The following is a 15,080-nucleotide window of genomic DNA, read 5'->3' as shown; positions in this document are numbered from 1 at the left end:
CTCCCCTCTCTCATCTCTCCCCCTCTCTCCTCTCTATCCCCTCTCATCTCTCCCCCTCTCTCCTCTCTCTCCCCTCTCTCATCTCTCCCCCCTCTCTCCTCTCTCCCCCCTCTCTAATCCCTCTCTCCTCTCCCCCGCTCTCCTCTCTCCCCCCTCTCTCCTCTCTCTCTCCTCTCCCCCGCTCTCCTCTCTCCCCCTCTCTCCTCTCTCTCTCCTCTCTTTCCTCTCTCCTCTGTCCTCTCTCTCACCTCCCCCCTCTCTCCTCTCTCCCCCCTCTCTAATCCCTCTCTCCTCTCCCCCCTCTCTCCATCCATCCCTCCTCTCCAGGGTTTTGATGCGGTGTTGACCGACCCTCTGGTCCCTACAGGCAGTCTGATAGCCAGGCGTTTGGGCGTCCCGTCTGTGTGTCTGCTCAGAGGGATCCCCTGTGGTCTGGACCTGGCCGCAGCCGCCTGCCCCTCTCCTCCATCTTACGTTCCACGCTTCTTCACTCGATACACACACAGCATGAGCTTTCCACAGAGAGTGGGCAATGTACTGGTGAGAACACACACGTAACCGCATACACACACTGCACATGCATGCACACACACACACACACACACGACACAACCGTACACACACGTACAGTGGGGAAAAAAAGTATTTAGTCAGCCACCAATTGTGCAAGTTCTCCCACTTAAAAAGATGAGAGAGGCCTGTAATTTTCATCATAGGTACACGTCAACTATGACAGACAAAATGAGAAAAAAAATTCCAGAAAATCACATTGTAGGATTTTTAATGAATTTATTGGCATATGATGGTGGAAAATAAGTATTTGGTCAATAACAAAAGTTTCTCAATACTTTGTTATATACCCTTTGTTGGCAATGACACAGGTCAAACGTTTTCTGTAAGTCTTCAAAAGGTTTTCACACACTGTTGCTGGTATTTTGGCCCATTCCTCCATGCAGATCTCCTCTAGAGCAGTGATGTTTTGGGGCTGTCGCTGGGCAACACAGACTTTCAACTCCCTCCAAAGATTTTCTATGGGGTTGAGATCTGGAGACTGGGTAGGCCACTCCAGGACCTTGAAATGCTTCTTACGAAGCCACTCCTTCGTTGCCCGGGCGGTGTGTTTGGGATCATTGTCATGCTGAAAGACCCAGCCACGTTTCATCTTCAATGCCCTTGCTGATGGAAGGAGGGTTTCACTCAAAATCTCACGATACATGGCCCCATTCATTCTTTCCTTTACACGGATCAGTCGTCCTGGTCCCTTTGCAGAAAAACAGCCCCAAAGCATGATGTTTCCAACCCCATGCTTCACAGTAGGTATGGTGTTCTTTGGATGCAACTCAGCATTCTTTGTCCTCCAAACATGACGAGTTGAGTTTTTACCAAAAAGTTATATTTTGGTTTCATCTGACCATATGACATTCTCCCAATCCTCTTCTGGATCATCCAAATGCACTTCAGACGGGCCTGGACATGTACTGGCTTAAGCAGGGGGACACGTCTGGCACTGCAGGATTTGAGTCCCTGGCAGCGTAGTGTGTTACTGATGGTAGGCTTTGTTACTTTGGTCCCAGCTCTCTGCAGGTCATTCACTAGGTCCCCCCGTGTGGTTCTGGGATTTTTGCTCACCGTTCTTGTGATCATTTTGACCCCACAGGGTGAGATCTTGCGTGGAGCCCCAGATCGAGGGAGATTATCAGTGGTCTTGTATGTCTTCCATTTCCTAATAATTGCTCCCACAGTTGATTTCTTCAAACCAAGCTGCTTACCTATTGCAGATTCAGTCTTCCCAGCCTGGTGCAGGTCTACAATTTTGTTTTTGGTGTCCTTTGACAGCTCTTTGGTCTTGGCCATTGTGGAGTTTGGAGTGTGACTGTTTGAGGTTGTGGACAGGTGTCTTTTATACTGATAACAAGTTCAAACAGGTGCCATTAATACAGGTAACGAGTGGAGGACAGAGGAGCCTCTTAAAGAAGAAGTTACAGGTCTGTGAGAGCCAGAAATCTTGCTTGTTTGTAGGTGACCAAATACTTATTTTCCACCATAATTTGCAAATAAATTCATTAAAAATCCTACAATGGGATTTTCTGGATTTTTCTTTCTCAATTTGTCTGTCATAGTTGACGTGTACCTATGATGAAAATTACAGGCCTCTCTCATCTTTTTAAGTGGGAGAACTTGCACAATTGGTGGCTGACTAAATACTTTTTTTCCCCACTGTATAAACACATACATGGACTCATGTACCCACACTCATTCACACTGTTAGGTTCCAAATAACAGGGTGAAACGGACACTTATTAAAGCTCAAACCACTGAGTCAGACAGCTGCACAGACAAAAGACATGTTCCAACCAGCACAGATGTATGTCCTCCAACTTCCCTCTAAACATGACATGTTTATTGCTAGGCAGGAAGTTAAGTGATGCAGGCAATAAACTGTTCCTTCTCCCTTACTGTGAACTGACCTGACCTCGGCCCTCCATTCCTCACTAATCCACAGCTTTCCACCCCTTATCAGTGACTGCAACCTTTCCTTTACTCAGTACAGTCCAAGCTTAATTACCTCCACGATATACATTCCTCCTACAGATAACCATTCACTTCTGGTGTATAAACCAGACTGTATAAAGGATAACTGATAATCAAACCACACGCCTTCTTCCTCTGGTTCTGTAGGTGAGTCTGGTGGAGCCGTTGCTATGCCGACTGCTGTACTGGCGCTTCGACCAGCTGGCCAATCGCTTCCTGGGAGAGGATGTGGGTGTGGCTGAGGTGCTGGCAGACACCGCCCTCTGGTTGCTAAGGTACGACTGCAGTTCCCCCTGCACACACACTCACACACACACACACAGACACACACACACACACTCACACACACACACTCTCTAACATTACATTTTGTTGTTAATGTAAGGTATGACTTTACGTTGGAGTTTCCCCGCCCCCTCATGCCTAATATGGTGCTGGTGGGAGGGATCAACTGCCACATCAGGAACCCGCTGGCACAGGTGGGTGTGTTTGTGTGTGTTGGTTGGTTGGTTGGTCAAAAATACCGCGCTGACGAAGGGTTAAAAGCCATTGACCAGAACGTTGGTATTTCCTGATGATTCTACATGTTGGATCGCCACCGATCGTAACACCCACCTTCTAACCGTTCTTCAGCACTCTGTGTTTTTGTCCTAAATGCTATTGTAATGCTCTTGGTGTCGCCTAATTCAATCTGCACTATTAACTGTGCGTGCTTTTGTGTGTGTAGGAGCTGGAGCAGTGGGTTTCAGGGGATCATGGCTTCATAGTGTTCTCTCTGGGCTCCATGGTGTCGTCTCTACCAGAAGACATCACTCAAGTCTTCCTACGGGCCTTCACCCTCATACCACAGAAGGTAAACGCAGACAGACACTATTAGACAGACCCACACACAAAGCTACCATGAACTAACGTGTGCGTGTGTGCGCGTGCGTGTGTGCGTGTGTTTGTGTGCGCGTGTGTGTGTGTGTGTTTGTGTGCGTGCGTGTGCGCGCGCGCGTGTGTGTGTGTGTGTGTTTGTGTGCGCGCGTGTGTGTGTGTGTGTGCGCGCGCGTGTGTGTGTGTTTGTGTGCGCGCGTGTGTGTGTTTGTGTGTTTGTGTGCGCGTGTGCGCGTGCGCGTGTGTGTGTTTGTGTGTTTGTGTGTGCGCGCGTGTGTGTGTGTTTGTGTGCGCGCGTGTGTGTGTGTGTGTGCGCGCGTGTGTGTGTGTGTGTGTGTTTGTGTGCGCGCGTGTGTGTGTTTGTGTGTTTGTGTGCGCGTGCGCGTGTGTGTGTAGGTCCTGTGGCGGTACACTGGACCTGTTCCTGGTAATGTCCCAGACAACGTGAAGATGATGAAGTGGCTTCCTCAGAATGACCTGCTGGGTACGTAGATCTGTACTGAACAAAAATATAAACGCAACATTCAACAATTTCAAAGATTTTACTGAGTTACAGTTCATATAAGGAAATCAGTGAATTGAAATAAATTAATTAGGCAATAATCTATGGATTTCACATGACTGGGCAGGGGCTCAGCCATGGGTGGGCCTGGGAGGGCATAGGTCCACTCACTGGGGAGCCAGGCCCAGCCAATCAGAATGAGGTTTTTCCCCACCAAAGGGCTTTATTACAGACAGAAATACTCAGTTTCATCAGCAGTCCGTGTGGCTGGGATCAGATGATCCCGCAGGTGAAGAAGCTGGATGTGGAGGTCCTGGGCTGGCGTGGTTGCTTCTATTCCCCCTGGCACAAGGGGATTTATGGCTGATTTAAGATGAAATCGTCAACCCTGTAACTTTATTTGGCACTTGGGCCTCCCAAGTGGCGCAGCGGTCTAAGGCACTGCATCACAGTGCTTGAGACGTCACTACAGACCCGGGTTCGATCCCAAGCTGTGTCGCAGCCGGCCGCGACCGGGAGACCCATGAGGCAGTGCACAATTCGACCAGGTTAGGGGAGAGTTTGGCCGGTTGGGATGTCCTTGTCCAAGACTGTAACTACCAACTGGAAATCACAAAATAAAAAGCTTTCTTTGGCACTTACTATAGTCACTTTTTTTTATTTAACCTTGAGATGGAAAACTCGTTTTTCATGAACTTGGACATGTGCTCTTTATCACAGAATGTTAAAATGAGATTAAATCAAAGATACACTTCTCAAAAGCAACCGAATTGGTAGAACGACCCAGATGCTTTTATCCAAAACTGAGTACAGTACTGTCAGTCTGATATGTCTGGTCTGTCTTTTTATTTTTTTATTTCACCTTTATTTAACCAGGTAAGCCAGTTGAGAACAAGTTCTCATTTACAACTGCGACCTGGCCAAGATAAAGCAAAGCAGTGCGATAAAAACAACAACAACACAGAGTTACATATGGGGTAAACAAAACGTACAGTCAAAAATACAACAGAAAATATAAAAGATATATACAGTGTGTTCAAATGTAGAAAGTTATGGAGGTAAGGCAATAAATAGGCCATAGTGCAAAATAATTACAATTAGTATTAACACTGGAATGATAGATGTGCAAAAGATGATGTGCAAATAGAGATACTGGGGTGCAAAAGAGCAAAATAAATAACAATATGGGGATGAGGTAGTTGGATGGGCTAATTTCAGATGGGCTGTGTACAGGTGCAGTGATCGGTAAGCTGCTCTGACAACTGATGCTTAAAGTTAGTGAGGGAGATAAGAGTCTCCAGCTTCAGAGATTTTTGCAATTTGTTCCAGTCATTGGCAGCAGAGAACTGGAAGGAATGGCGGCCAAAGGAGGTGTTGGCTTTGGGGATGACCAGTGAGATATACCTGCTGGAGCGCATACTACGGGTGGGTGTTGCTATGGTGACCAATGAGCTAAGATAAGGAGGGGATTTGCCTAGCAGTGATTTATAAATGACCTGGAGCCAGTGGGTTTGGCGACGAATATGTAGTGAGGACCAGCCAACAAGAGCGTACAGGTCACAGTGGTGGGTAGTATATGGGGCTTTGGTGACAAAACGGATGGCACTGTGATAGACTACATCCAATTTGCTGAGTAGAGTGTTGGAGGCTATTTTGTAAATGACATCGCCGAAGTCAAGGATCGGTAGGATAGTCAGTTTTACGAGGGCATGTTTGGCAGCATGAGTGAAGGAGGCTTTGTTGCGAAATAGGAAGCCGATTCTAGATTTAACTTTGGATTGGAGATTCTTAATGTGAGTCTGGAAGGAGAGTTTACAGTCTAACCAGACACCTAGATATTTGTAGTTGTCCACATACTCTAGGTCAGACCCGTCGAGAGTAGTGATTCTAGTCGGGTGGGCGGGTGCCAGCAGCGTTCGATTGAAGAGCATGCATTTAGTTTTACTAGTGTTTAAGAGCAGTTGGAGGCTACTGAAGGAGTGTTGTATGGCATTGAAGCTCGTTTGGAGGTTTGTTAACACAGTGTCCAATGAAGGGCCAGATGTATACAAAATGGTGTCGTCTGCGTAGAGGTGGATCTGAGAGTCACCAGCAGCAAGAGCGACATCATTGATATACACAGAGAAAAGAGTTGGCCCGAGTTTTGAACCCTGTGGCACCCCCATAGAGACTGCCATAGGTCCAGACAACAGGCCCTCCGATTTCACACATTGAACTCTATCTGAGAAGTAGTTGGTGAACCAGGCGAGGCAGTCATTTGAGAAACCAAGGCTATTTAGTCTGCCAATAAGAATGCGGTGGTTGACAGAGTCGAAAGCCTTGGCCAAGTCGATGAAGACGGCTGCACAGTACTGTCTATTATCAATCGCGGTTATAATATCGTTTAGGACCTTGAGCGTGAGGTGCACCCATGACCAGCTCGGAAACCGGATTGCATAGCGGAGAAGGTACGGTGGGATTCGAAATGGTCGGTGATCTGTTTGTTAACTTGGCTTTCAAAAACGTTCGAAAGGCAGGGCAGGATGGATATAGGTCTGTAACAGTTTGGATCTAGAGTGTCACCCCCTTTGAAGAGGGGGATGACCGCGGCAGCTTTCCAATCTCTGGGGATCTCAGACGTTACAAAAGAGAGGTTGAACAGGCTAGTAATAGGGGTTGCGACAATTTCGGCGGCTAGTTTTAGAAAGAAAAGGTCCAGATTGTCTAGCCCAGCTGATTTGTAGGGGTCCAGATTTTGCAGCTCTTTCAGAACCATCAGCTGTCTGAATTTGTGTGAAGGAGAAGCGGGGGGGGCATGGGCAAGTTGCAGCGGAGGGTGCAGAGCTGGTGGCCGGGGTAGTGGTAGCCAGGTGGAAAGCATGGATAGCCGTAGCAAAATGCTTGTTGAAATTCTCGATTATTGTAGATTTATCGGTGGTGACAGTGTTTCCTAGCCTCAGTGCAGTGGGCAGCTGGGAGGAGGTGCTCTTATTCTCCATGGACTTTACAGTGTCCCAAAACTTTTTGGAGTTAGTGCTACAGGATGCAAATTTCTGTTTGAAAAAGCTAGCCTTTGCTTTCCTAACTGCTTGTGTATATTGGTTCCTGACTTCCCTAAAAAGTTGCATATCGCGGGGGCTATTTGATGCTAATGCAGTATGCCACAGGATGTTTTTGTGCTGGTCAAGGGCAGTCAAGTCTGAGGAGAACCAGGGGCTATATCTGTTCTTAGTTCTGTATTTTTTGAATGGGGCATGTTTATTTAAGATTGAGTGGAAATTACTTTTAATGAACAACCAGGCATCCTCTACTGACGGAATGAGATCTATATCCATCCAGGATACCCGGGCCAGGTCAATTAGAAAGGCCTGCTCACTGAAGTGTTTTAGGGAGCGTTTGACAGTGATGAGGGGTGGTCGTTTGACCGCGGACCCGTTACGGACGCAGGCAATAAGGCAGTGATCGCTGAGATCCTGGTTGAAGACAGTGGAGGTGTATTTAGAGGGTAAGTTAGTCAGGATGATATCTATGAGGGTACCCATGTTTACGGATTTAGGGTTGTACCTGGTAGGTTCGTTGATAATTTGTGTGAGATTGAGGGCATCTAGTTTGGATTGTAGGATGGCCGGGGTGTTAAGCATATCCCAATTTAGGTCACCAAGCAGTACGAACTCTGAGGATAAATGGGGGGCAATCAATACACATATGGTGTCCAGGGCACAGATGGGGGCTGAGGGGGGTCTGTAGCAAGCGGCAACAGTGAGAGACTTATTTCTGGAAAGGTGGATTTTTAGAAGTAGAAGCTCAAACTGTTTGGGCACAGACCTGGATAGTACGATAGAGCTCTGCAGGCTATCTCTACAGTAGATTGCAACCCCACCCCCTTTGGCAGTTCTATCGAGATGGAAAATGTTGTTGTTGGGGATGGAAATGTCAGAGTTTTTGGTGGTCTTCCTAAGCCAAGATTCAGACACTGCTAGAACATCAGGGTTGGCGGAGTGTGCTAACGCAGTGAATAACTCAAACTTAGGAAGTAGACTTCTGATGTTAACGTGCAGAAAACCAAGGCTTTTACGGTTACAGAAGTCAACAAATGATAGCTCCTGGGGAGTAGGAGTGATACTGGGGCCTGCAGGGCCTGTGTTAGCCTCTACATTACCAGAGGAACAGAGGAGGACTAGAATAAGGATACGGCTAAAGGCTTTAAGAACTGGTCTTCTAGTGCGTTGGGTACAGAGAATAAAAGGGGCAGATTTCCGGGCGTTGTATAAAAGATTCAGGGCATTATGTACAGACAAGGATATCTATGTCTATGTGTCTGTTTAATCTGTTTGTGTGTCTGATCTGTCTAATCTGTCTGTCTAATCTGTCTGTCTAATCTGTCTGTCTAATCTGTCTGTCTAATCTGTCTGTCTAATCTGTCTGTCTAATCTGTCTGTCTAATCTGTCTGTCTAATCTGTCTGATCGTGTCTGTGTGTGTTAGCTCACCGTGGTGCACGCGCCTTCCTGACCCACAGCGGGACCCATGGTCTGTACGAGGGGGTGTGTCACGCCGTTCCCATGGTGATGCTGCCGCTGTTCGGCGACCAGCCTGACAACGCTCAGCGATTGGCTAGTAAGGGAGTGGGCGTGGTCCTGGATATTAAGCATGTCACCGTGGAAACACTGCTACAGGCGCTGGACAATGTTGTCAACAACCCCAGGTGAGACGGTCAGTGTGGTCCTGTGTGGCTCAGTTGGTAGTGCATGGTGCTTGCTACACCAGCCCAGTGTGGGTTCAATTCCAGCTAAGAATGTTTCAGTTTTAAAGCAAATCTCCTGCAATTTTGCCATGTTCTATAGTCCATCCATACAGACAGTGTGGTGAAGAAGGCAAACTGCGCCTCTTCAACCTCAGGGGGGCTGAAGAAATTCAGCTTGTCCCCTAAGACCCTCACAAACCTCTACAGATGCACCATTGAGAGCATCCTGTCGGGCTGTATCACCGCCTGGTACGGCAACTGCACCGTCCGCAAACGCAGGGCTCTCCAGAGGGTGGTGTGGTCTGCCCAACGCATCACCGGGGGCAAACTACCAGCCCTCCAGGACACATACAGCACCCAATGTCACAGGAAGGCCAAAAAAGATCATCAAGGACATCAACCACCCGAGCCATGGCCTGTTCACCCCGCTACCATCTTGAAGGAGGAGACAGTACAGGTGCATCAAAGCTGGGACCAAGAGACTGAAAAACAGCTTCTATCTCCAGGCCATCCGACTGTTAAACAGCCATCACTAGCTGGCCTCCACCCAGTACCCTGCCCAGAACTTAGTCACTGTCACTAGCCGGCTACCACCCGGCTACCACCCAGCTACCACCCAGCTACCACCCGGCTACTACCCAGCTACCACCCGGCTACCACCCAGCTACCACCCGGCTACCACCCAGCTACCACCCGGCTACCACCCGGCTACCACCCGGCTACCACCCGGCTACCACCCGGCTACCACCCAGCTACCACCCGGCTACCACCCGGCTACCACCCGGCTACCACCCAGCTACCACCCAGCTACCACCCAGCTACCACCCGGCTACCACCCAGCTACCACCCAGCTACCACCCGGCTACCACCCGGCTACCACCCGGCTACCACCCGGTTACACAACCCTGCACCTTAGAAGCTGCTCCCCTATGTACACAGACATGGAACACTGGTCACTTTAATAATGTTCACCCACTTCATATGTCTATACTGAACCAAAATATAAACGCAACATACAACAATCAAAGAGTTACAGTTCATATAAGGAAATCAGTCAATTGAAATAAATCCATTAAGCCCTAATCTATAGATTTCACATGACTGGGAATACAGATATGCATCCGTTGGTCACAGATACCTTTTTTAAAAAAGGTAGGGGCGTGGATCAGAAAACCAGTCAGTATCTGGTGTGGCCACCATTTGCCTCTTGCAGCGCGACACATCACCTTCACATAGAGTTGATCAGGCAGTTGTGGCGTGTCGAATGTTTTCCCACTCCTCTTCAATGGCTGTGTGAAGTTGCTGGATATTGGCGGGAACACGCTGTCGTACACATCGATCCAGAGCATCCCAAACATGCTCAATGGGTGACATATCTGGTGAGTATGCAGGCCATGGAAGAACTTGGACATTTTCAGCTTCCAGGAATTGTGAAAAGATCCTTGCGACATGGGGCCGTGCATTATCATGCTGAAACATGAGGTGATGGTGGCGGATGAATGGCACGACAATGGACCTCAGGATCTCGTCACGGTATCTCTGTGCATTCAAATTGCCATCGATAAAATGCAATTGTTTTCGTTGTCCGTAGCTTATGCCTGCCAATACTATAACCCCACCGCCACCATGGGGCACTCTGTTCACAATGTTGACATCAGCAAACCGCTCTCCCACACGACGCCATACACGTGGTCAGCGGTTGTGAGGCTGGCTGGATGTACTGCCAAATTTTCTAAAATGACATTGGAGGCGGCTTACGGTAGAGAAATTAACATTAAATTCTCTGGCAACAGCTCTGGTGGACATTCCTGCAGTCAGCATGCCAATTGCACGTTCCCTCAAAACGTGAGACATCTGTGGCGTGTTGTGTGACAAAACTGCACATTTTAGAGTGGCCTTTTATTGTCCCCAGCACAAGGTGCACCTGTGTAATGATCATGGTAATCAGTTTCTTGATATGCTACACTTGTCAGTTGGATGGATTATCTTGGCAAAGGAGAAATGCTCACTGACAGGGATGTAAACAAATGTGTGCGCCAAAAGTAATAAGCTTTTTGTGCGAATGGAAATAAGCTTTTTGTGCGAATGGAACATTTCTGAGATCTTTTATTTCAGCTCATGAAACATGGGACCAACACTTTACATGTTGTGTTTATATTGTTGTTCAATGTATATACTGTATTCTAGTCATGGTTCATCCTATATAACTACTGCTGTCCTCTTCATATGTATATACTGTATTCTAGTCATGGTTCATCCTATATAACTACTGCTGTCCACTTCATATGTATATACTGTATTCTAGTCATGGTTCATCCTATATAACTACTGCTGTCCACTTCATATGTATATACTGTATTCTAGTCATGGTTCATCCTATATAACTACTGCTGTACACACCTTTTCTATTCATATAGTGTCCGTCCTGTCTATACACACCCTCATATACATATATATTTATATTCCGGACTCTGACATTGCTCGTCCTTAATTTCTTAATTCCTTTATTTAAATGTTTTGGATTTCTGTGTATTGTTAGGTATTACTGCACTGTAGGAGCTAGAAACACAAACATTTCGCTGCACCTGCAAAATATGTAACCTCCCAAGTTGGCGCAGTGGCTAGCTGTGCGGTCGGGGCTCCTGGGAGCCCTCTGGAGGTCGGGGCTCCTGGGGGCCCTCTGGAGGTCGGGGCTCCTGGGAGCCCTCTGGAGGTCGGGGCTCCTGGGAGCCCTCTGGAGGTCGGGGCTCCTGGGGGCCCGGTTGGTAATCGGGTCATGGTGTGTCTCTCTGCAGGTATAAGTCCAGTGTGCTGAAGCTCTCAGCCATTCACAAGGACCACCCAGTGGACCCCCTGGAGCTCTCTGTCTATTGGACAGAGTTTGTGATGCGCCACAAAGGGGCGGGCCACTTGAGAGCCGCCGCCCAAGACCTCAACTGGTTCCAGTACCACAGCCTGGATGTGATTGGCCTGTTGATCGTTGTGGCAATGGCCGTTGTCATGGTGACGTTGAAGTGCTTGTCGCTGTGCGTGCGGAGGTTCACAACCAGGAAGACGAAGCAGGACTGACCAGTAGGGGCGGAGCCAAGAGGCAACAACATATATCCACATTTATTTTCAAATTTTCCTAAAATGTTGGGTATTAGAATTGTGTATACCAGCTTTTCCTAATAAACGCCTGGAAGACGCCCAGCCATCCCACCTGTTCTGTTCCACCACCAGTAAAACTGAAACGGCAACAGATTCTCTCCATCTGAGGATAAGGGAACCAACCAAGCGGAAAGGGAGGGGGGAGAGGGAGGGAGAGGGAGAGGGGGGGGGGGGGAGGGAGGGAGAGGGAGGGGGGGAGAGGGAGGGAGGGAGAGGGAGGGAGAGGGAGGGAGGGGGGGAGAGGGAGGGAGAGGGAGGGGGGAGAGGGAGGGGGGGAGAGGGAGGGAGAGGGAGGGAGGGAGGGAGGGGGGGGAGAGAGAGGGAGGGAGAGGGAGGGGGGGAGAGGGAGAGGGAGGGGGGGAGAGGGAGGGAGAGGGAGGGGGGGAGAGGGAGGGAGAGGGAGGGAGGGAGAGGGAGGGGGGGAGAGGGAGGGAGGGGGGAGGGGGGAGAGGGAGGGGGGGAGAGGGAGGGGGGGAGAGGGAGGGGAGGGGGGAGAGGGAGGGGGGGAGAGGGAGGGAGAGGGAGGGGGGAGAGGGAGGGGGGGAGAGGGAGGGAGGGGGGGAGGGGGGGAGAGGGAGGGGGGAGAGGGAGGGGGGGAGGGGGGGAGAGGGAGGGGGGAGGGGAGAGGGAGGGGGGAGAGGAGGGGGGAGAGGGAGGGGAGAGGGAGGGGGGAGTGCAGCGAGCCATCTGTAAACAATGGCGAAGCAAGGATATTTATAAAATGCACGTTTTACCAAATCGAGAAAGTTCTGTAAATTACTGTGATTATGTACAAAATATATCAGATAACGAGGGCCAGTCCTGGTCACCTGGATCCACTGGTGAAGACATACAGTTGAAGTCGGAAGTTTACATTTAGATTGGAGTCATTAAAACTCCTTTTCAACCACTCCACAAATTTCTTATTAACAAACTATAGTTTTGGCAAGTTGGTTAGGACATCTACTTTGTGCATGATACAAGTAATTTTTCCAACAATTGTTTACAGACAGATTTTTTCACTGTATCACAATTTCAGTGGGTCAGAAGTTTACATACACTAAGTTGACTGTGCCTTTAAACAGGTTGGAAAATTCCAGAAAATTATGTAATGGCTTTAGAAGCTTCTGATAGGCTAATTGACATCATTTGAGTCAATTAGAGGTGTACCTGTGGATGTATTTCAAGGCCTACCTTCAAACTCAGTGCCTCTTTGCTTGAAATCATGGGAAAATCAAAAGAAATCAGCCAAGACCTCAGAAAAAAATTGTAGACCTGGTTCATCCTTGGGAGCAATTTCTAAACGCCTGAAGGTACCACGTTCATCTGTACAAACAATAGTATGCAAGTATAAACACCATGGGATCACGCAGCTGTCATACCGCTCAGGAAGGAGACGTGTTCTGTCTCCTAGAGATGAACGTACTTTGGTGCGAAAAGTGCAAATAAATCCCAGAACAACAGCAAAGGACCTTGTGAAGATGCTGGAGGAAACAAGTACAAAAGTATCTATATCCACAGTAAAACAAGTCATATATCGACATAACCTGAAAGGCCGCTCAGCAAGGAAGAAGCCACTGCTCCAAAACCGCCATAAAAAAGCCAGACTATGGTTTGCAACTGCACATGGGGACAAAGATCTTACTTTTTGGGGAAATGTCCTCTGGTCTGATGAAACAAAAATAGAACTGTTTGGCCATAATGACCATCGTTATGTTTGGAGGAAAAAGGGGGTTGCTTGCAAGCCGAAGAACACCATCCAAACCGTGAAGCACGGGGGTGGCAGCATCATGCTGTGGGGGTGCTTTGCTGCAGGAGGGACTGGTGCACTTCACAAAATAGATGGCATCATGAGGAAGGAAAATTATGTGGATATATTGAAGCAACATCTCAAGACATCAGTCAGGAAGTTAAAGCTTGGTCGCAAATGTGTCTTCCAAATGGACAATGACCCCAAGCATACTTCCAAAGTTGTGGCAAAATGGCTTAAGGACAACAAAGTCAAGGTATTGGAGTGGCCATCACAAAGTCCTGACCTCAATCCTATAGAACATTTGTGGGCAGAACTGAAAAAGCGTGTGCGAGCAAGGAGGCCTACAAACCTGACTCAGTTACACCAGCTCTGTCAGGAGGAATGGGCCATAATTCACCCAACTTATTGTGGGAAGCTTGAGGAAGGCTACCCGAAATGTTGACCCAAGTTAAACAATTTAAAGGCAATGCTACCAAATACTAATTGAGTGTATGTAAACTGGTGCAGCCTGGTGCAGGTCTACAATTTTGTTTCTGGTGTCCTTTGACAGCTATTTGGTCTTGGCCATAGTGGAGTTTGGAGTGTGACTGTTTGAGGTTGTGGACAGGTGTCTTTTATACTGATAACAAGTTCAAACAGCTGTCGTATACTTATTTTACACCATAATTTGCAAATACATTCATTAAAAATCGTACAATGTGATTTTCTGGATTTCTTTTTCTCATTTTGTCTGTCATACAGTGGGGAAAAAAAGTATTTAGTCAAATCAAATTTTATTGGTCACATGCGCCGAATACAACAGGTGCAGACATTACAGTGAAATGCTTACTTACAGCCCTTAACCAACAGTGCATTTATTTTAAACAAAAAAAGTAAGAATAAAACAACAACAAAAAAAGTGTTGAGAAAAAAAGAGCAGAAGTAAAATAAAGTGACAGTAGGGAGGCTATATATACAGGGGGGTACCGTTGCAGAGTCAATGTGCGGGGGCACCGGCTAGTTGAGGTAGTTGAGGTAATATGTACATGTGGGTAGAGTTAAAGTGACTATGCATAAGTACTTACTTAACAGAGTAGCAGCAGCGTAAAAAGGATGGGGTGGGGGGGCAGTGCAAATAGTCTGGGTAGCCATGATTAGCTGTTCAGGAGTCTTATGGCTTGGGGGTAGAAGCTGTTGAGAAGTCTTTTGGACCTAGACTTGGCACTCCGGTACCGCTTGCCGTGCGGTAGCAGAGAGAACAGTCTATGACTAGGGTGGCTGGAGTCTTTGACAATTTTGAGGGCCTTCCTCTGACACCGCCTGGTATAGAGGTCCTGGATGGCAGGGAGCTTTGCCCCAGTGATGTACTGGGCCGTACGCACTACCCTCTGTAGTGCCTTGCGGTCAGAGGCCAAGCAGTTGCCATACCAGGCGGTGATGCAACCAGTCAGGATGCTCTCGATGGTGCAGCTGTAGAATTTTTTGAGGATCTGAGGACCCATGCCAAATCTTTTTAGTCTCCTGAGGGGGAATAGGCTTTGTCGTGCCCTCTTCACGACTGTCTTGGTGTGTTTGGACCATGATAGT

The 15,080-nt window shown here is 48.0% G+C and overlaps 1 protein-coding gene across 1 annotated transcript; it reads left to right on the top strand.

The window, feature by feature from the left end:
- Window positions 1-321: 321 nt before the first annotated feature.
- Window positions 322-11,820, top strand: LOC311121448 (UDP-glucuronosyltransferase 1A6-like; the record flags this gene model as incomplete). The annotated part of the gene is made up of 7 exons (XM_084195940.1): window positions 322-540; window positions 2,680-2,807; window positions 2,918-3,011; window positions 3,260-3,385; window positions 3,805-3,892; window positions 8,374-8,593; window positions 11,428-11,820. Coding segments are annotated over 7 exons (1,149 nt in total), but the record flags the coding sequence as incomplete, so codon positions are not given.
- Window positions 11,821-15,080: the final 3,260 nt, after the last annotated feature.

The sequence above is a fragment of the Coregonus lavaretus genome (assembly GCF_964263955.1).
Source record: "Coregonus lavaretus genome assembly, contig: HAP1_SCAFFOLD_694, whole genome shotgun sequence".
Lineage (NCBI taxonomy): Eukaryota > Metazoa > Chordata > Actinopteri > Salmoniformes > Salmonidae > Coregonus > Coregonus lavaretus.
This window is presented reverse-complemented; position numbering and strand designations above follow the sequence as displayed.